The sequence below is a fragment of the Pleurodeles waltl genome, chromosome 3_1 (assembly GCF_031143425.1).
Source record: "Pleurodeles waltl isolate 20211129_DDA chromosome 3_1, aPleWal1.hap1.20221129, whole genome shotgun sequence".
NCBI lineage: Eukaryota > Metazoa > Chordata > Amphibia > Caudata > Salamandridae > Pleurodeles > Pleurodeles waltl.
This window is the reverse complement of record NC_090440.1, coordinates 416,133,651-416,156,520: the sequence shown is the minus strand read 5'-3', so window position 1 is coordinate 416,156,520 and position 22,870 is coordinate 416,133,651. Positions and strand designations below refer to the sequence as shown.

Here is a 22,870-nt window from a genome sequence, read left to right as displayed (position 1 = left end):
CGGATGATGTCAAACTGAAGCCCACAATTCCCCACATGAAGCCAGATTACTTCCATTTTTGAAGAAGAGGCCATTAATGAGACTGGGGTATGCCAGGAGTACACTTCTTGAAACTAATTCATAGCTTAATCTAAAAGGACCGTATAAAGTACATTGCCTCAGCTAGGCTCACATGTAACCACTGCAGTTCTTCCCCAGAACCCATCAACCCTTCCAGCGCTGCCCAACTCAATCTACCATTGGAGTCCTTGCTCGTCAATGTACAGCCACCTAGACCAACAGCAGGGAAGATGGGGGCAATTTTAACAGCTTGAACAGCTAAAAATGTACTAATTTGCTTGTAGACCTCAAACCAAAGACCTACAGAAATCCCAGTGAACATTTAATTCGAAGGGCCATACGATAAATACAAACATAAAACAAGAGGAAAGCAACAAAGTGAACGTGACATGGTCGGGTAGCTACGTGCTTCTTAAAAACAGCTTGAATATAATAGAATACTTAGGGTGCACAAGAATTAGGTCATGTTGAGATGGGAAGCCGCTAATGGCCGGGAAGCCCATCACCGTAGCTGCTAGTTGTAGGTTAGTGGGGCACAGAAGGTCCAAGTTCATGGCTGTATTTAATAAGGGACAATTAGGGCTTTGGTGGATGGTTTAAAACCGATGGGTTAAAGAAGGTTTTAGTGCCCAAGTAACACCAGGAACATTATCTAGAACCCACTAGTGTCTTTATATATTGGACCAAAGGAAAGTTTGTGGGAAGGGAAGATCATGGACAGCAGTGGAGTAAAAGGACTTAGGCTGTGTTTCTTTCCAACATTCTTTGCTCACTCCAACCCCCCCCTCCAACTAAAGCATAAAAGCCATGTATTGTTCCAGGCTACCGTAGCTGCATCAATATTTGGAGAGTTGAGACTCCACTGGTATCATCTGAGGGTATAGTCATTCGTATGATAGATCAAATATCAGACCTCTAGCTACAAAAGGGTGGGGATGAGCGCGCAAACAGAAGGAGGTGGGGGTATGCAGGAGGTCACCAGAAGTCTCTGGACCTAGGATTCTCAAGACTTTTGTGAAGAAACGTGGGGAAAATGCACGTCGTCTAACGCAACAAGAGAAGGGGCCCAAACCGGGAGTGGCTGGTTTATTGCCAGAGTAACAAGAGGTGGTGTGGCAGAGCCATGAAGAAAGTCAGGTAACAGGCGCAGATTTCGTACAGTCTTCAAACTAGAGGCGTTGAACACAAGGTGGTACAAAAGATTGTGGTGAAGGTGGCGAAAGTGCCTGGTGCAGACGCTGGGAAATGAAGGCAACAGAGATAGGGAGGGGCTTGTGGGGGATGGAAGCAAGCTGCTGGCGGGACAAATGCCATTAGCCGCCAATGCCATCTCTGTGCTGGCAGTTTAGTGGCCACACAGGGTATACACCAAGAGACAGCAGGTGTCCGAGCTAGACAACTGAGATCTTGATGGGTTTCAGTCCTCCAGCATGAGCGCATAGGCAAATGGAGGCAGAAACCCACCAGGGAATGAAATCAGTGAGTTTAGGTTGTTGGTTCTGTGACTAATCAGCGGTCTTAACGCGTGGTTAGGCTATTAGCGTAGATGTGTGCGCAATAAGCCGAATGAGGTACGAGTAGAAGTGCTATGGAGGGTATGGAGGCTGGGGAGCTCAGAAGACCGCTCCAGGCACTTTACTGTGGTGGTGGAATAAGACTGAAGTAGGGAAAATATTCTATCAGGATGAAGATGAGTTCTATGAGCGTTTGAGGCGAACGCTAGTTAAAGCAGGAGACTGTGCAGAGACAGCCAAAAGGTGAGGAATGAATTGAGTCGCAAGTGCATTACTACACAGTTAAAATATCCATTACTCACCACAAATTAAGGCACATGAAATTACGGTTGTCAACTGATTAGCAAAATAATGGAATATTAGCCGCAAACGAGTATTAGGTTACCATTCAATGTCAGTAACAGTATACCAGGGAGTAAGCAGCATTAAGCAATGTTTAATTTAACTTTTGCGAAGATAACACATCTTGTATTCACCGGCGGAATCCGCTATAGTTCCAAAGAATTACGCAACTAGTAAAACTCACTTCTCGTAAATGTCTTGGAAGATGTCCTTAAAGCGCCCATCGTAAGCCTTCAGAATGGTATTTTTAGTGCTCATGTAGAGGGGCCATTGCTTCTGAATTGCATACTGGAAGCAGCTGTGTGCAAAGCCAGAGATTGACTGCAAATAGACGGGACAAGTCAACCACGAGAAAAGTGCAATTGAACAAATTCAGTCAGTACTACATTTTAATTTGGCATTCTGCTCACCCAACCCCTCCCCAAGATTTCAGCCCACCCATCTTTTTGTACTTCCATATATCCCTGTTAGCCAACACTATGTGAAACAGGACAATCTGTACAAAGAACAGCAAACTACAGCCCGCGAAACAATGGGTGCAGCACACAATCAAGTGAGCTCTCAAGGTCTCCGTGAGCCTCGGGTTTAAGAATCACCGTCAAACACCCCAACACACCCCCTTACCTCATCTGTGTTGTACATGCCCATCCCGACACCTCCTGCCTTGAAGTTGAACACCTCCCACTCCTTGGCTGCAGCACCGTCGGCTGGAGTGAACACCATCTTGAAGGTGCCAGCTCGGTCCACCACAAAGTCTGTGGCTTTGTACTGCAATTTTAAGATACATGTGGATCAAAAACATGTCACTGAAACATTTCTTAACCACAACTCTTCCTTGTAGTCGTATTACCTGATCGCCAAACGCATGTCTGCCAATCGTAATAGGTTGCGTCCAACCTGGAACAAGGCGGGGAATATTCTTACAGACGATTGGTTCACGAAAGACTGTTCCCCCCAGGATATTTCTGATTGTACCGTTGGGACTTTTCCACATCTGCTTTAATTTAAACTCTGATTAGAAAACGAGAAAAAAAAATATTTTATTACAGCATCAGGCATCAAACGTTGTTTAACTGTTTGTACATTGGGTTTTACTGGTTTGAAGCTAGTTCAGCGTTTTAAAAAGATATTGGCCAAAGGGAACACTCTGAAGGCACATTCATGAAGAGCAGCTATCAAGAGCTGTTAAGTGGCTACATCAGGAATAGCAGAACAAGAATCGCTTATAATTACAGTTTTCCTGTTTGTCAGTCTCCCTCGTGGGCCTTGCTGCACCTATGGGGTACAGAACCTTAGAGAATAACAAGGCACGTTCACTGTGCTGATGGCCTGGTGGGAAAGGGGAGTCCAGGCACTCTTCGAAGGTGACCTGGATAAAGAGTATGTGCCAGAGTGAGGTGGCCATTATGCTTTCATTGCCGGTGGTCACCGAGGTTCAACTATCTGGTCTCTCCATACCAGCCCAAGTCCTGACCCTTCCAGCTGTGCATCGGCTCTGATGCCTATTCATGAGTTCTGAGGAACGATCCTCTGATACAACTTTCTGGGAATAAGTCAGAAATTATATATTCAGTGTGCTAGGGATAACATTCGAAAAGATAGGTATACAATATTTTCTTTAACACAGCCCTGGGCGCAGCCATAAGGGATAGTTCCCAACTATGGGGACGTCTGGTTACCTCAACAAGTGATAACTGGCTTAAGAAGTTTGATTTGTGAGGACATAACAGGTCACATAGGACAGCTGTAGTTGCCCTAAGAAATTCAACAAAACTTGGGGATCCTGGTGAGTTTCATAGCCTTATTTACATGGCAAGAGTTTAGTTGTGAATGTACACTGTACCTCGCCTTTGCATAATTATACAATCCCAGATTGTTCCGTCTTACAGCCACCTCATTGGTAATAATTGCATCTTCTACAGATAGCTGAATCCTCAACAAGACGATGTAGGTTATTTGATGTGAAAATACAAGTCACCCCTCCAACCCCAGCAAAAACTTGGTTAAACTGATGCATGGCTGTTTATTGGTGGCATTAAAAAATAATAATTTCAGGAAAAAAAAAAAAAAAAAAAAAGTGTCCCACTCAGTCTTAATGGCTAGAAAATTCACTGCCAAGCATTTCCTGCCCACCTCTCCACCCACTACTGAATAAACTGGCTGTACCTTCCACTCTGGCTTCATCAGGCGTGATGGTTGCACATTTAACTGCTACGTTGTATTTCTGGGTTGCAAGTGCAGAATCAATGGTCACCTGGTCATTTGTCTGGTCTCGGTATGGAAGCCCAAGATCGAAGTATTTAAGTTCAACAGCTACATTGGAAAGGATGAGCTGGAATAACAATAATAAATAAATAAAAACACGTGTTTTGAACAAAGATACTAAATACACCCCAACTTCATTTAACACTTGTGGTTCTAATAGACATGTGGACGTCAGGTAAGACTCCTAACCAGAGAAGCAAACAGATAAGCAAGACACCGACCCAAAGAACTCCCTGACAATGCTGCAAGGGATTTAAGTGTCCCAGCAGTCATATCGAACCCTTCACTGAGGCAATGCAGATAGAAAAGTCAAGCCATATTTCCAAGCTCACACCAACAGCGGACTTGACCCAGAAGGCTTCATTCTGCTTACAGACCTATTACTAAAGTCCTAAAAATCCACCCTAAAGATGTGCCTGAGCCAATAACCTCCAAAACCACAGTGACTGTGCCAGTGTCATCCCTGCTAACCCAGAGGGCTGGTACTCGATCCGAAACAGGCCTCCAACACAGAAGCAGTCCCGAGAGAAGGCAAGGTGGCAAAAAAAGCAATACTGTACAGTGAACTGAAAGATCTAAAAATCAACTGGTCTATACACTTAAAATTTGGAATAGAAATAGGAGGCTGGCCCTTTATCAAGTGTGCAAAGCTAGGCACACTGTGCAGGGGGTCCAGGCAACCACATGTTAGTTTACAGAGGTAACAAGCATTTGGAATGCAATGGGTCTCACATTTGCTCGAATTAAAGCTATTAGCACCTTAAATTCCTAACTGGAATTTTCTTGCCACACAAACTGAAAATAAAAACCGTTGATATAAGCAAGCCGATTGAAAGTGCCACTGTGAGGCCAAAGAGATACAAAAAGGAAAAAGAAGTTTGCTCGCAAAGTTATTGGCAAAAATTAAATTAGCCATGTAACAGGATCGATGGCCAAGGTGGTAACAAAACTGCCCTAAGGAGGGACAAACATAAAGCAGTTACCAACAAAAACAAGGGATTTTTGAACGGCAAGCCCATGAGCGAGTGATAGACATGCAGTGGGCGCGGTTAAAATCCCAGATACATATTAACACGTTGGAAAAGCAGCGCTTGTGCACTGCCATGCTTGTCCTAAAAACGATATCACCTAATGTTCTAATGTTTTAGGTAGCTTGGTCGAGTAGTTAGGCCAATCTTAGAGAAGTGCAACGCATTTGTTGTACTCACAGTATCAATCATGCAACCCACACATTTGAAGGAATAACTCAAGACCAATTTATAAAAATACTTCAGATTTATTATATCATTTTTAAGACCAAGATTATCAAAATTGGATAATTACTTAGAGATATGGATTTTTGAAATTTAATAAAAATAGTCTTTGTGCGTAATTAAGCACCATAGGAATCAATGGAAAGTCATCTGAAAAAACATATATAAAATGACACATTTGCTTTACACCAAGTTCTTCCTTTGCAGGTTGGTTGAGGTAGTCAGTGGGCACACTGTGCCAGCAGGAAAAGTTTGGGCGGCTCCTGGTTCCGGCAGTGAGAAGTCTTTGGAGCTGGGGCAGGGCCCACTGCGGGAGGCCACTTCGAAAAGGTCTGTGCAGGCAAGTTTAGGAGGTGGTTTCTTGGGTTCCCCTTGGAGTGTTGAGGTCGCAAGGGGTGCGGGACCCTTAGGGCACAGCAGTATCTTTGCTGCAGGCCACAGGGCAGCCGGGTGCAGAGCAAATCTGTGAGCCAGGAGCTATGGCAAAGATGCCCTTTGGAGCTGGAGTTAAGTCAGTCCAAGGGTTGTTTGCAGGATAACGGGGGGCACTGTCTGGAGGTCCCGGGTGTTCTTGAAGTCCCACGACTGGGGCTTTGTCCTGGTCCTTTTTTAGCCCCCGACGGGCTGGTTTTCCTGGTGTCAGACGTTGACTGACCAATACCCAGGGTATTGGGACACTTTGACCACGGTAGGGTGCAGTGCCAAACTTGGCACACTTGCAGGGTTTGTCCTTGCAGCGCTGGTGTTGTCGTGTCCAGCTGTGACCTCCGGTTCAGGAGTTGGCAGCTGGTCAGTAAAGTGAAACTCACAGGTTTGTTGGTCTCTTGTTTGTTGTAGAGTGGCACCACCACTTTGAAGGGAGTTCTTGGGCAACTGGCGAAGCCTGGATGTTCTCTGGGGTTCTTGAGGCCAGCCCAGATGTCCAGCAGCTCCGCAGCATCGACTCTTGAGTCCCGGGTGCAGCAGGTCCAAAGTTCTCGTGCCTTGGATCTTCTTGGTGCCAATCTTCTGTGTGGCCTTCAAATCTGATTATCTGGTCTAGGGATGCCCACTAAATACAGAGTTTAGTGAGCATTTAAGGGGAAACCTTGTAGTGTCCAATGGTACACCTAGCTTTGGGTGGCTACACCCCCTACAGTGACCACTTCCTGAGGGAAGGGTCACTTCCCTGTACCAGATTGGCTATTTTACTCCCATCCAACATGCAGGAAAATGGAGGTTCCACCTTGCAGGTAACATCTTGGGGGTGGTGCATGCCAGGTGGGGCCACTCTTCCTACCCTTTATTTGGTTTTCCCTCTGTTGCTCCCACCAAAAGTGGGGGTTTGCAACAGGGGAGGCAATCTGCTGCTAGCAGCAGACCCGGGAGTAGAGTTTCAAGGGTAGCAAGCCCTTTGAAGCTCACCAGCAGGACAGTGCACATTCGAGGAGGAGGGTGTTAGCAACTCCACCCAGGAAGGGCATTGCTTCCAATCCCAGAGAGCAGGAGCTCTCACCCCAGGGGTTCAGACTTGTGTCTGGAGGTGGCAGACTGGTTGGGAAAGGCCAGTAACCATGCCAGGCTAGATAGCTTTTGCAGGGGGCACCTCAAAGGTGACCCCTGGGTACATTTTATAATAAATCCAATACTGGTACCAGTTTGGATTTATCATTCTGAATTGTTTGATACCAAACGACCTAGGGTTCAGTGGCTATTATCCAGCTGTGAAACTCTTACTGAGCAGTGTCCAGCACATGCATTTAAAATGGCTGCTCAATTTACTCACTGTGTCCCAGGTTTGGCGTGGGGGCATATTGCTCATGTAGTAATGCCCTCACATACAATATAGTGCACCCTGCCTTAGGGTTGAAAGGCCTGTCAGAGGGATGACTTACCCATATAGTATGGAGTGTATAGTGGATAGGGTACACAGGTAGTGTGCCATGTCGAGTTTGCATCTTAGGATTGCACCAGGTCACTCAGCCTGCAATGGTAGTGCTGGGTGCATTTGTCTGCATGACCCTAGAGGGTGGAACAATCAGTGCTGCTGCCCTCAGGGGCCTACCCTTAGAAGGGGGGGGGGGGGAGGGGGTGCAGAGAGGGGGCGGAAATACTGCAACAAAGTGCAGGTTTCCCACAGAAATGACAAATCAAGCAAAAAAATTAAATGGCTTAAGATACCGGCTGCACAGCAAGTGGGCAAGAGAACTGAATCCCAGTTAAAAAAAAAAAAATATAAATAAATATAAATAAAAATAAAAAACTGCATACATGCACTTACTTCAAATGAGTGTAACCGTCCGTCTCAGACGGTCCTCCTGGCTGGAAAGGTCACTGAGTTAATGCCTCAATCGCCAACATTTGCGAGTAACATACAATATATCTCGAACGTAGTACAAGAGATCAATGCATCAAAGCACCCACCCCAAAAATCTGTGACATCCGACTGCAATTTGAATGCCACACGTTCCAATCCTGGGAAGGAAGGCTGGTAGGAGTAATTTGATGCTACAACTTGGTTAATTAGAGGTGTTAAGTGCACTTCGTTGGTGGGGGTTGATAACGTGACGCCTTTAGTGACTGTGCCACAATGGCAGTGGGAGAGGATGCAGAGTGGTGGCAATGGGGTAATACTGTGGTTATATTAGGTGACCGTACAGCGGTGAGCCACAGTGCTGTGATGAGGCACTGAAGGTGAATTCAAGTTACTGTAAGGATTTTGTGGTGGTGTTGGTGAGCTAATTATTTTAGTGCTACACAGGTGGAAGATAAATGAAGGCAGTATCAATATTTTTTTCTATATTATGCAGAGGAGAGGAGGTAGAGTGGTGCTGTTGTGTATGTGTGGTGCAGTCAGGGAATAGTTTATTTGCAGGTGAAATATTGTGCTGATGGCAGTGAGGTATTTTCAGGGCAAAACATATAAAACTGGTCAAAGTTAACATCGGCTGTTTGCAGATATTTTAGACATGACAGAAGCGCCATAAGGTTATTATAGGTTGATAAATGATATATCACTCCGCAGGTAAGCTTCAGGCTCCGACCATTATTGTAGGACATACTCCCCGATTCAGAAGAACAGTCATAAGCACTCCCCTTTCTGCAGGCATTCAAAAAGAAATTATATGCATTCACACGTATCACAACCATCAAGCTAACCAAGCTGCAACAGAAAGAAGAAAAAAAAATACCAGGAAACGCACGTACATACTTTGCACGGACATTCCAGGTCAGAGAACCCCCAACACCTCTCACAAAGTTCAAAATAACTATCCTATCCCCTAATCTGGCACAGTGCTACCTTTGGGGTATGGGGGACTTTTTGTAGTGTGCCAGCAACAGTGGTTGGTAAATGACAGGTCTTTTGGGGGAGGGTGGGTAGTTCAATCTCCAAATCCGCCAGAAAGGTGGTGGTTGTTGTTACCAGTTCCTGTATTATAGGAGTCCAGTAGATACCGGTTCCTCAATACCTGCTTAACCTCAAACTCTAGCCATAGTGCCATACATCTGGAGGACGCAAAACGAATATGGCAATCTAGAAGTAGTGCAGCGACACGCTGCTAACCTGTCCTCCCCTAGCAAAGTTTAGTGTGTGGCCCCAGACCTGTCAAATCCCTAATAAAATCTGTGGAGCAGGGCCTAAGGACATTACCTCACTAGCGATTAAAGAACTTCTGAGAGGGTGTGGCCATCAAGGAAAGGGGCATGGCCTTAGGCGGGTGTAAGGAGATGCCTCCTTGGCATGGTTACCCCTTAACTTTTTGCCGATGCTAAGTTATGATTTGAAAGTGGACTGGGACCCTGCTAACTAGGCCCCAGCACCAGTGTTCTTTCCCTAAACTGTACCTTTGTCTCCACAACTGGCACAACCCTGGCCCTCTGGTAAGTCCCTTGTAACTGGTACCAAGGGCCCTGATGCCAGGGAGGGTCTCTAAGGGCTGCAGCATGTCTTATGCCACCCTGGGGACCCCTCACACAGCACATGCACACTGCCTCACAGCTTGTGTGTGCTAGTGGGGAGAAAATGACTAAGTCGACATGGCACTCCCCTCAGAGTGCCATGCCAACCTCACACTGCCTGTGGCATAGGTAAGTCACCCCTCTAGCAGGCCTTACAGCCCTAAGGCAGGGTGCACTATACCACAGGTGAGGGCATATGTTCATGAGCACTATGCCACTACAGTGTCTAAGCAAAACCTTAGACATTGTAAGTGCAGGGTAACCTTAAGCGTATATGGTCTGGGAGGGTGTCAAATACGAACTCCACAGTTCCATAATGGCTACCCTGAAAACTGGGAAGTTTAGTATCAAACTGCTCAGCACAATAAATGCACACGGATGCCAGTGTGCAATTTATTGTAACATACACCCAGAGGGCATCTTAGAGATGCCCCCTGAATACCAATCCGACTTCTAGTGTAGGCTGACCAGTTTCTGCCAGCCTGCCACAGACCAGACATGTTGCTGGCCACATGAGGAAGAGTGCCTTTGTCACTCTGTGGCCAGGAACAAAGCCTGTACTGGGTGGAGGTGCTTCTCAACTCCCCCTGCAGGAACTGTAACCCCTAGCGGTGAGCCTCAAAGGCTCACCTTTTGTTACAGCCTCCCAGGACATCCCAGCTAGTGGAGCTGGCCACCCCTCCGGCCACTGCCCCCACTTTTGGCAGCAAGGCTGGAGGAGATAATGAGAAAAACAAGGAGTCACCCACCAGTCAGGACAGCCCCTAAGGTGTCCTGAGCGGAGGTGAACCCTACCTTTAGAAATCCTCCATCTTGAGTTTGGAGGATTCCCCCAATAGGATTAGGGATGTGGCCCCCTCCCCACAGGGAGGCGGCACAAAGAGGGTGTAGCCACCCTCAAGGACAGTAGCCATTGGCTACTGCCCTCCCAGACCTAAACATACTCCTAAATTCAGTATTTAGGGGCTCCCCAGATCCCAGGAAATCAGATTCCTGCAACCTGAAGAAACAAGGACTGCTAACCTACAAGCCTGCAGAGAATGAGGAAGACGACAACTGCTTTGGCCCCAGCCCTACCGGCCTGTCTCCAACTTCGAAAACCTGCTCCAGCGACGCATCCATCAGGGACCAGTGACCTCTGAAGCCTCAGAGGACTGCCCTGGACTAAAAGGACCAAGAAACTCCCATGAACAGCGGCCCTGTTCAAAACCAGCTACTTCTTTGCAACAAAGAAGCAATTTTAAAAGACTGCACTTTTTACCGCCGGAAGCGTGAGACTTCACACACTGCACCCGACGCCCCCGGCTCGAGATCCAGAGAACAAACACCTCAGGGAGGACTCCCGGGCGACTGCGAGCCCGTGAGTAACCAGAGGCGACCGCCCTGAGCTCCCACAGCGATGCCTGCAGAGAGAATCCAGAGGCTGACCATGACTGCCTGTAACAAGGGACCCAATGCCTGGAACCAACACTGCACCCGCAGCCCCCAGGACCTGAAGGAACCGAACTTCAACGCAGGAGTGACCCCAGGCGACCCTCTGACTTGCCCAGGTGGTGGCTGTCCCGAGAAGCCCCCGTGCCTGCCTGCACAGCTAGAGTGACCCCCGGGTCCCTCTATTGTTTCCTACCTGAAACCAGACGCCTGCTTTGCACACTGCACCCAGCCGCCCCTGTGCTGCTGAGGGTGTGTTTTGTGTGCCTACTTGTGTCCCCCTCCAGTGCTCTACAAAACCCCCCTGGTCTGCCCCCCTAAGACAGAGGTACTTACCTGCTGGCAGACTGGAACTGGGGCACCCCTGTTCGCCATAGGCACCTATGTGTTTTGGGCACCTCTTTTGACCTCTGAACCTCACCGGCCCTGAGCTGCTGGTGTGGTGACTTTGGGGTTGCCTTGAACCCCCAACGGTGGGCTGCCTATGCCCCAGGACTGAGACTTATAAGTGTTTTACTTACCTCCTAATCTAACCTTTACTTACCTCCCCAAGGAACTGTTGATTTTTGCTCTGTGTCCACTTTAAAGATAGCTTATTGCAATTTTTACAAAGACTGTATATGATATTGCTTTTATTCAAAGTTCCTAAAGTATCTAAGTGAAGTACCTTACATTTAAAGTGTTTACTGTAAATCTGGAACCTGTGGTTCCAGAAATAAACTAAGAAAAGATTTTTCAATATAAAAACCTATTGGCCTGGAGTAAGTCTTTGAGTGTGTGTCCCTCATTTATTGCCTGTGTGTGTACAACAAATGCTTAACACTACCCTCTGATAAGGCTACTGCTCGACCACACTGCCACAAAATAGAGCATTAGAATTATCTACTTTTGCCACTATATTACCTCTAAGGGTATTAGAGGTATTACCTCTAAGGGCACACTATTTCTTACTTTCAAATAGTATATACAGAGCCACCTTCCTACAGAGAGTCACTGCCTTTGAGCCACTGTACCCTCTCCCAAACCACCCCCCCCATACTAATCTGAGGTTTTCCGAGACTGACGCTGATGTCTTGGGAGGGGGGGCGGGGGTAAAACCTTGATGGACATCAGCTGTGTTTATCCTTGCACACCATGCGAGTGGAAAATGCTTGCTGCAGAAGTTTCTAACCCACATTTTCTGCCATGTGATTTCAGCTCGTCACTGCGATCCTGTGAAAGGAGCCGAAATCATGCAACACAGCCACTGTGCGAGGTCTGTGGCCCTCCTCTCCCCATCTAAAAATACCTTTACCTCACCTGGGATGTGGCTCAGAGTGGCGTTAGCGTGTGTCAGACAGCCTGCTCTGCGCAGTAGCTTCATGGCATACATTGTTCTAGAACAATCATTCCAAACCAATTAAACATAAGGCACACCACAGCAATGTCTATTCAGTAATGTCACCAGTAAGGATCCTGGCTACCAAACTCTGGCCATGCACAATCCCAATCCTCCCCACCACTGAGTGGTAACATTTTCCCTTCTCTTGGGCACATCAAAATTGTACCCCTGGGAAGGCCTGCAAGAACTGAACACTCCCAGACACATGAACCTGAAACCTAGTATTCACATACACTCCTAAAGAAAGTCTCAACTTCTGTTATTGCTGCATGCACGAGTATTCATTTGGGATTTAGTGTGCTTGTGACTCAAATGCAACACCCAGAGCCCTACATACAATTAGATATCTAATATGCAAGTAATCAGGGTAGCTCAATGTTTGAATTAGCATTTGCCCATGATCAGTGAACTGCAACATTTAGTTAAATGTTAGCCAGTGTTTTACAAATAAATTTTAGAAAAAGCCGAAGAAATACCCCACGTGGTACGTAGTTGCGAAAGCTTGCTGGCCACATGAAAATTATATAATGCAGATAACTATCAAGTCACGGACCTTATGATTGCATCAACATGAATGCACTAACTGAACTCCATACTTCTGAAAGGGCATTAAAAGTACATCCACATTACTCTCCAATTTGCACCCTACATTACCTTTTCCTTGATGAACTCCCAGATGATACGTGTCATCTCATCCCCATCCATCTCCACCACTGGGTTTGCCACCTTAATGCGACTGTCAGCATCTAGGAGAAAGATAGGAGAAAAAACGGATATGAATTCAGTTCCATCAAGTGCACAAAGCTCTTTCGTTGCTACCCCAATGTTCGCTATGCTTAAAATACTTTATTTAAAGAACTCTTTTGGATTGTCTGGTAGCTCTCACTTGTTGCCGGGCCAGCTTGCTTTAAGCAATGCGCTTCTGCGTAAATTTCATTTATTTCTGTTTTTAGATTTATTGCTTCAACCATTTTGGATTAAATGACCACCACGTCATTGTGTGGTGGGGCTTCCAAGCATATACACCCAGAGTCTACTGAAAGACGCCACCGCCGCTATGCAAGGTGGTCATCAGTGCTTTATAGCTGTGTTGCTGCTGTACAGCAGGAGTGCTCAATCTTATTTCTGCTATAAGAGCTACTTATGTTGAACGAAACTCCTCCCGAACTACTCATATTAGATAGTTAACAATGACCACATTGGACAAGATAACAATTGTGGCAACCATATGAACGATTACCAGCAGTGACCATCTCAGAGCATCAGGCATGGTTGGCAACTCTAATGTATCTTCCAGTAACCGAGAACAGACCTAGAAGAAAGGACATTGTGCTCGCATTCTACATCAAGGCCTCCAATCGTTACAGGTTAAGGGGTGAACTGTTGGGCTTGCACTTGAATGGTTTAACCTCAATAAATACGTACACCAAGGGAATAAATACCTTGTCCTCAGTTTAGATCAAGTATTACCTTTTTGAGGGTAGCACTGGGCAATGAACAGTAAACATCCAACTATACCTCCTCCTTCCCCAAGCCCACCATCTTTCTCATTAGATAGTCAAGATTCCAGAAAGGGCAGGCAACGTGTGGGACAAGGCCATTCGGTTCACCAAGCAAAATCAACCACTTGTCTGATAATACCCGACTAACAATAGGAACTCTGGCAACCACACAAAAACCGGGTACTCTTACCCAGAGCTGTAATCGTTTAGCTGGGATGCAGAAGATGTACACTATGGTATGGCATTGTATGCCACCCAACTGCCACATAGGGAAGAGGGGAACAGTAGGGATGAAAAGAACTAGGAAGGGGAAGAGATAACTGGACAGAGTTCATAAATAAGGGGACATGAGGCTGGAGCCGTCCTCCAACCCAGGAGCATCTCACAAAAGGGAGCCACAGCACCTAGAAGTCGGTCTGTCGAGGAACGAGTGAGCAAGAGAAGTAAGGAGTCCGGTAGAAGGCTAAAGGGAGGAGGGCACTGGAGGTAGAAGCGAGAGGCCAGGAGTGTACGGTAACAAAGGAAACTGAGCCCGAGACGAATCAAGCTAGACTGGCAGAGCACAGACCTTGGCATGCAGAGACTGACTATCTTCATCCGCGCTACTTTTACAAAATCTACTGACCCGATTCTCACGTTGTGTTTCCACTTATAGACTTAGCTAAGAGTCCGGCAGGTAAAGTGACAGTTGGAACCACTACTCCCTAGGTGCCCAAGACATAGCCTTCAATGATGATCCGTCCTCCGGCTGGTAAAGCTTGGCATCGGCACTCACCGAGCCTAGTGTGGCAGGACAAGGAAGGGCCGTTCAAAGCTGAACACCTCGGGTTCCAGTCAGCTGCAGCCTCGTACTCTCACTAGAGCGAGTCTGGAGCAAAAGCTAGAAAAACGATTATCGGAGGAAGGATTTGGGACTAGCGAATGGGTTGTTGCTCACAATGGGGCCTTTCAGATACCCTTATGGTGGCGTAATGCTGTGTGATTGCTACGCTATTTTTTTCTTTAAACCACTTTTGGTTTTCCATGAGAAATGGTATTTACATACGCAAAACCAACGGAATTGGTTTTAGGGAAGGTATTTACCAGGAAGGGAGGTGGGGAAAAGTGTGCTTTCTAGGTTCCAGAGTATACTGCAAATCTGCATGGTGGGCCCTAAAATGTGTAGTCCCTGGTTTGCACCTGGAGGGAATGGTGCATTCCGATTTCCATGCCATTAGATCAAATTGGATTAGCTTTCACCTGCCTATGTAGGGGAGGTCTGCCATCACAGTAACCGAATTACTGCTGCTGAGCCTAGTGGCTCTTAATTATGACAAAGCCAGTCGTCATTTCCACTATATCGATCTCTTAACATCTACCATCATAGCCACAGTGAGCAATTCCCCTTATCAAATAACTACGGACACATTTTTCAAATGAATATATAGGTTCCACACAAACAAAAAAGGGTCAGCTATTCCCAAACAACTGCAACACAGCTACATGATGGCGAGGCCAGCTGTGCTTGTCCATCACCATGGTTGCTGTGCGAGGAGTAATCTGGTCTAAATACGTTTTAGGGGAATTTGTATTGATGCCTTGCCAAGACTGCATAAGAAGATGGTCAAAGCCTGGTCTTTTCAAAATGGATGCGTGATGCATGCCAATCTCTATAAAGCTCAACAGTACTGGACTGGAAAAGAGCCCAAAGCCTTTTTTTTTGTTTAAAGAAAAAAAAAAATCCAAAAAAGAAGCATTAGTCTTCTGATTGGAGTGGTGTCAAAGCTTTGCTCCAATCTTACACACCGTGGGCCCACTCAATTTAAACTAGTGAATAGGATTCATTCAAGTCGGCCTGTCAAGGTTCAGAGCCAGACAACAAAACAATATTTGAATTTAATAAGGGCCTCTTGTGTTAGCCCTACAATCAGGGACAATTTTTCCTCAATGCTCGATATCCGTTTAATGCACATGTACCTCGTTGCATCTCTTTGTACTGAAAACTGCCGACTATACAGGAATAGTCCTATAAAATTCTGATGATTCAAACTCCAGTATAAATGCTTCCATTCCAAAGTGATAGACATGTTAAAGATAAATATGCCAATTAATTACACCTCAGTTTCACTTATTAAGAATACTGGGGTCTTGAAATGTCACATGACAACTTGTGTTCCACCAAACGACTCTCAGGGAGATTTGCACTGAAGCTTGAATAATAAAATCTGACTAAACTATTTCTGGATACTAAGTCCTTTCAATACAAAGAAGAGATACCAAGTAGTATAGGTACACCAAAAGATATCAAGCATTGAAATAAAACTGCTTTGGTTGACACTCCTTCCATGTGATGTTTCCAGTTGAGAACCAAAGACTGTTACACCACAGATATTTAGCAGTTTCAGTCTTCTCCACTGGTAGGCATGGGGAGTTGCTTGGATACGTGTCTTTTTTGGACTGAACCCTAGACCACTACATTCATTCTGAAGAATTGTATTATTTATTCTTGAAGGAGTATTCGTCCTTGTCTCAGTTGTTCTTGGAGGATGTTCTGGGACCAAGCCAACCCACTAGGTTTGAATCACCCGTATAAAGTAGAAGTGGTATTTTTAGCCCTACCACACACTCTGGTTCTGAACTGGAAATGTAAATAAAAGTGCTCTGCACACAATGTTGGAACATGTCCTTAATCTGAATTCATGTTGCCACAGAAAGGTTCCAAGAACTCCTTTTATAAAACAAGCTAAAAGTTGCAAAACCTTTGTTTTCATTGGCAGTGAAATCATAAGAAAACTGGACTTTGGGTGTACACCGCTATAACACGCAAACCTGACTAATACAACAAGCATGAGCAAAGGCAATAGGTCGCACCTTTCGCAATTGCTTTTTGGCACGACTGTATGGGGCACATACTGGGTAGCATCTTTAAATTGAAAAAAAAAACATTGACAAAGCCAAAAGCTCTTGCTTAGACAAGACCTATTGGCTTTGTCAATGCTTGCTGTAAACAGCAAGCCTTACCCTCATAGTATTGACCTAGACGGGTGAAAATACTTGCTGGTGCTGCCATATTCAAAAGGAATATTAGACTTCAGCAATAGATGCATTCGCCTACTCTGTTACCCCACAGCTGCACTACCTCTAGAATTAAAGAAATGTGTGGCACTTGCTAGATCAATCCAGGCTCAGTTCCCCAGTGATCCAAGTGTGATTCCTCCAGTTTACCCAGTGAAAGGGTAACAGAAGTGCAGCCACAAGGCAGACAAAGAACAAGGAATGGCCACCAGACACTTTCTTCGTACAACTTCATCAGCCAGCGTTATTTCGGCTGAACAAACCCATAGTACAACAGGCGGGAACGGAACGGCCGAGGCGCACTTGCCAAGAATGGTTAAAATTAAGGGGAAAAGAAGTAGCTCCCACAAGAGAAATAGTAAAAGGACCCAAATTAATGGTCCATGCTCCATGGGAGGGTTTACCAGAGGATCCAGTCACATGTGCTGACCAGAGACAAGCAGGCATACGACAGCGACAAAGCTAACGAATTGTAAGTGATGGGCAGGCGGTAAGCCACTGATAGTAAACAATGTTTTGAAGAGACCGTGCATGTGTTGTCTCGGCGAGATCTAAAAATCTTTTTGGTATGTACACCACCCATAGGCAAACAAACTTGAGCTTTCCCATCCAATACATTAAACAATCTGCTGCACCCCAAACACCAATCAGCTATGAAGCCAAGCCTTAAGCGCAAACACATGGCGCGATACGGAAACGTATGCACTGTAGTAACTCAGCAGGTAGTGCCCTTCCTTAGGAAGGCTCGCTGCCACTACTAAGATCTGAGCAACAGCTCAAGGTCACTTAAATGTTGAGCAGACCGCACTGCCCGAGGAAAGACACGGACACTCAGAAAATGGAGTGAAGGCACGCAGGCCCAGCTCCCATTTTAGAAGCAGGATCACATGACTAGATGATGCCTGTGAGGGTCCTCCTGGAGACTGGGTGGTTCCAGGAGGTGTCTTCCTTAAAACAAACTCAATTTTAGCATTACAAACAGCTTGCTAATTCGATCATGCTACCGGCTCAGGCCATTCCTGCCACTTTTTATTACCACCCTGAAGGTAACAACCAGCGAACAGCCGCCTGATGGGCTAAACGAGGTCGGCGTGCATAGTGCATGTAACTTGAGCGGCTCCCGTGGACGAGGTGAGGAGCCGAGCGATTCAAGATGGGTGATGTAATAGTTCGCTTAATTCTGATTTTAGAATTAAACCTCCACAGGCAAATTATAACCTCCTTTAAAGTGAAGGTGGGTTTCCAATACAGAATGTGTACTAGCTATAGCGGTGGCTGTGCTGAACACTGATTACGTTTTTTTCAACTTAAATCTAGAATTATCACTTACAACCATTTTTATTGCGTTGTCTGGCTCACTTTCTGGCACCGCGTGCGCGGTTGTGGAGCGACTGTCCATGTAGTTGAGTCCCCGAAACAACCTGTAGACAGACAAGTTAACTTCAGAGACATTTTCCACGGACGCGCGTAAGGTTAAGAGGAGAGCAGCGCCTGCAGCTTTAACCTTGGAGTCACGCACAGGTTACTGTGGCAACAGGTATTAAACGGGCAGTGAGCCAACCCGAGGCAGGAGAAACTAGTTTCACTTATTCAACCAGAAGCTACCCGTGAAGGTCACCCCTATCACAGGACACCCGCGCCAAAGACATCTCCGATAACAAGCTGGAAAAGAACGTTCCCTCAAGAAAGGGCCAGGATAATGGACGCCGGTTCCCCAAGGCGTAAATATGTCATTGCTTCACCTGAGCAGTGGAATGAATCAAAAACTGCTTAGACCAAAGCATCGAAGGAAACCGGTTCTTTTAAACACCACGCCATTTCAGCAGTGCACACACGTGTTTTATTGTATTCTGTGCATATGTATAGCACGCAGGCCTCCAAAGGCCACCTAGACACTTAAAAGCAGGACCGAGATCAGAGGTCACAGAAGTTCAGCGGCCTGGAACGGGGCAGGTGTCATACTTTTCCGCCACCAATACCCCAGCTGCAAAAAACTGCCAGCATGTTTGGTGTGATCAGCTAGTCGGTAGCCTGTTGCAATGCCAGGGCAGCCCACCACAATGGAGTAGAAACATGATACCCAAAGAGCTGGACTTACAACTTTAATCTCGGTCTGAATGCACCGAGCCGCAGAGAAATAAAACAGTAACCTCCTGGATATACTGAAGGCGGTCACAGCAAACACTTAGCTTGTACCAATCTACTGCTGTGGGAGGTATAGCTTGGCACCATCAGGGTACGTGATTACAGATGACACTCAAGGGGGTGGAGGTCAGTCAGCAGGACCATGTAGACATAGAAGAGACCAGTGAGGACAAGCTCTAGCAGTCCACAAGGGATACCGGTGCTAGGTCACAGAACTGCTTCCACTATGCGGATGCTCAGGAAGGATGTCACTATCCATCGCTTAGATTATTTGTGCGTGTGGTAAGTGGAAGGGGGTTATTAATATCCGGAGTTAGTGTAAAGGATGCTGCAATTGGTTGCAGAAGGCTGCTGACACTCAAGCATGATCAATGCACACACCTATGGTCCAATTATCTAGTTAGGAACGGCCTTCTGTGTAGACATTAGAGAGCACCAGTAGGGGTAAACCTGGCGCTACATAACTGGTGTCTGAAATGCCAATGAATTCCAGTCTTAATGGGATACGCTGAACAGAGACATTGTACACAACTAACATCTAAGTACTGCTCCAGAGTCCATTCAAATTTCACAACTGAGCAATTATGTCCAGATTATTAAAATCCAGGTCTTTAAAATAATTTCAATTGAATAATTACGATAGCACGTTCTAACTGGACTAACAAGACTGCTTTACACAGATAACGGTTAAACTGTTCCCGGCTTCGAAAGCAATTAGAACAAGCTGCATTTGATATAGAAACAGCCAAGGTAATACTTGGGATCTACTCTGCATAGCAGCCGTACAACATCTACAGGACCAACTAAAACACACTGTTCAAACTACACTTTTAGAGGACAGTCATTAAGCAATGGGCCAGAGGAGGACTAGGCTACAAACAGGGAATTTACATTAGCAAATGATTGTCAGTTTCGTTTACATGCAAATGGTAAGTTTCATTTGAAACTAACCAGCACAATCTATGCTTAAACCAGAGGACAATGGTGGCAGCAATAGGTAATGCACACTACAACTTACAGCTGTGCCACGGTATACGTTGCACTAAGCCTCTTGAGTGCCACCGTTGAAGGGGAGGGTATGTGCGGAATCAGGAGTTGCACCAAAAGTAGCCCATCTCATTCTGAAGCATGCAACGACCTGGACACCATTTAAACCAAGCAGAAGGTGGTTCTTGGCTTAGCCGAGGTGCTCAGAAGTAGTCTAAATCCAAACGTCTCATTGACGAATTTCTAGCATCTTACACAACAAAAATGGTTTACAAAAATATAATAAAAACAAAAACTCTAAGAAACCAAAAAGGGTGGCAGTCAATGTCAGAGCAGATGGGGTTTCTAATGCTTTTCCCCTCTTAGCACAATATCCAAGAGGTCAAGTCTCAACAGTAAACAGGCCCAGAAGGACATTGCTTTGACCGCTGGTGCAGTAATCTAGATGATTTCTTCAAAGGTGCTTACAGTTTACCAAACACACCGATATATACATACTGCTTGCGAACTGGAGGGCGTGGTTAACTATTACAAGTCAGGGACACCTAACCAAGGAAGGAAGATGGATCTTCACATGGTCACAGAAGAATCTGAAAGTGGCTACCCCCATTTCCAAGAACATTCGGATAGGACTCCTGGCGAGTAAGATACCGCTGACAGGACGGTACTGCATGCAGCCGTGCGAATGCAACAGCACACCGTATTGCAAAAGTGTATATAGGGCTGGACAAATGACCGATTCTGACGCCTCACATCCGCAGGGACTAGTCTAACCCCTTGTTCACTAATCTGGAAGTGCATCAGTGTGCAAATGCCATTGCAACCCATCTATACGCGTATGTAGACGTGTATAACGTGAACCCAGATGGTAAACAAAGGCTAGCTGCGAGCCACAGAGGAGCCGCGAAAATCAGGAACGCGCAAAGTGGTAGTGGGTAGGTGGGTTTATGCCACTGTCTCCCTATAAAACCTAGGTCTGGGAGGAGCCCAACGCTTATCTTCGAAGCTTCAAATCCCCCATGTTTCAAAAGAGCCACGCCGCCCGCCATTCATAAAAAGACACGACGAACGGTGGCCAGCACCTGACAACGTTATCTCATGCACAAGTTCGCTCGCTGGTTACCGGGCACAGGGCTAACCAGTCAGGCGCCGCCGCCCTTCAAATCACCTCCGACCTGCAGGCCCCAGCTTACAGCACAAGTGCTTAAATGATTTCCATGTGCCAAAGATTCGAAAATATGATTGCGCTTGCCATTCAGATTGTTAAAAAAATAAATTGGAAACCGTTAGATATTCCCCCACCCCCTTCGCACCAGCCGCCCCCAATGTTACGGCTAATCGTGTAAAGCAGAAAATTCTATTAATAGGTAAGTAGAGCTCTCTGCCAGCCCTGTGCAGGGGGAGGAGTTGAGCTGTCGGCAAGGAGCAGGATAGGATATGCCTCAGAAGAGCGCAAGGATTTAACAGGCATGCAAAGGAGGCAGAGTAAATGAAAACGCGTCCCGGGTTACGAGATTACCGAAGGGCATTGAACAAACCAGAACTAGCAACACCCAAACACCACCACCCCCCTCGCTGAAGGACAAAGGGTTTCGAGAGAAACGGCGTTCTAGGAATTGCATTTCTTGCTTCAGGCGAGCAGTTCTGGGGTTTCCACTGGCGTGTGAAAAGCACGAACCGTTCTCTAATCTACCTGTACATCCCACTATTTTTTGGAGGTGGGCAAAGTCCCTGCAAGGATAGTGAACATCGAGGGTGCACACTGGGGGAAAAGCTGAATTGCCCAGTCGAATTAACAACGATCCTAACGAAGGCATAGTTGAATCTAGGAGTGAACCAAAAAAAAAAAAAAAACAAGGTAAACAGGGTGCAAGTAGAATTAAATATTTACTCACCGCCCTAGACACAAGGCTCACAAGGTCAGACTAGCCGAAAGTAAGGGCACAGCCTTTACCGAGGGCCCCGACCATCCACTGCAGCAGTGTGGTGCTGGCCGACTGGAAAAAAGAGTGCTAGGGCGTTGAAAGTCATTATAAGTGCCACTTTTATGGAGCGGAAGTTGGTCACTCATTAAGACCACCGATGAAAAATCCTAGGACAGTAATCTGTCAAGAAGTGCAATAAGATGCAAGCCTATAGTTAAACGGATCGAACTGGGTACACTACAAGTTTCCTATATACACTTAGGGCCAGATGTATCAAAGGGTTTTACCCATTCTGTGTCAATGGAAAAATGCTTTGGTACATATAGCCCTTAGTGCGGTCCAATGACCCGCTAAATGCACAGCACAAGGCACTGCCCTCCGAATCCCCGACCCTGCACAGCTCACGCTGTAACCGCGTTGTAACGGAACTTATAGACTACTTCGCACAACTCGCGCTCCCCTACTGATGTTCGCAGGCCACTCGTCCACACTGCCTGTTCCCTCTCTTTACTGTTGCTGCGCAGATGCCCTCAATCTCGCTGATACTCGCAGAGCTCCCATGCCCTTTGGTACTCACAATTCCTACGCTGTTGTGTCTGGCTCACGGCGGGCCCCAGAGTCCCCGCGCTCCTGTTAAGAACGCCGCTGACATGGGCTCTGCTGCAGATGGAGTGTAGTCCTCGGAGGTAGCCGGCCATCCTGCAAACGGAGCGGGGCACGGAGCTGTAGCTGCTGCACGCGCGCGCAAGGGGAGAGGAAAAAGAAGGAAGCTGTGACCGCCTCAGTTCCTTTAACTCTCGGCCTGCGCGCGCCGCTGCAACCGGCTTCAAGGGCACCACGTCATCAGCGTGTCTTCCTATAGGAGTGCAGAATGGGTGCACGCGCACATCAGTGGCCGCGTATACTCCTTCGCCTCTCGGTGGTCAGGCATTACGTTTCATTCATTCCTCTCGCGGCGCGTGACCCAGCTCAAGGGCGGGTGGCGGGTTCTTGTGCTTGTTCGCCCTCCAATTTAGCCTGTCATACGCCTGAAGGAGATAACATAGCCGGCATATTGTACCATATGCTTGCC

The 22,870-nt window shown here is 46.5% G+C and overlaps 1 protein-coding gene across 1 annotated transcript in view; it reads right to left on the bottom strand.

Annotated features, from left to right (window-relative positions):
- The window catches only part of IDH2 (isocitrate dehydrogenase (NADP(+)) 2), a 32,872-nt gene extending 10,280 nt beyond the window's left edge, over window positions 1-22,592 (bottom strand). The window contains exons 1-6 of the mRNA XM_069222667.1: window positions 22,376-22,592; window positions 12,840-12,931; window positions 4,083-4,248; window positions 2,767-2,927; window positions 2,541-2,684; window positions 2,101-2,237 (exon numbers count right to left, since the gene is read on the bottom strand). Coding sequence (XP_069078768.1) covers window positions 2,101-2,237; window positions 2,541-2,684; window positions 2,767-2,927; window positions 4,083-4,248; window positions 12,840-12,931; window positions 22,376-22,496 — 821 coding nt within the window. The 5' untranslated portion in view covers window positions 22,497-22,592. The remainder of the gene's footprint in view (window positions 1-2,100; window positions 2,238-2,540; window positions 2,685-2,766; window positions 2,928-4,082; window positions 4,249-12,839; window positions 12,932-22,375) is intronic.
- Window positions 22,593-22,870: the final 278 nt, after the last annotated feature.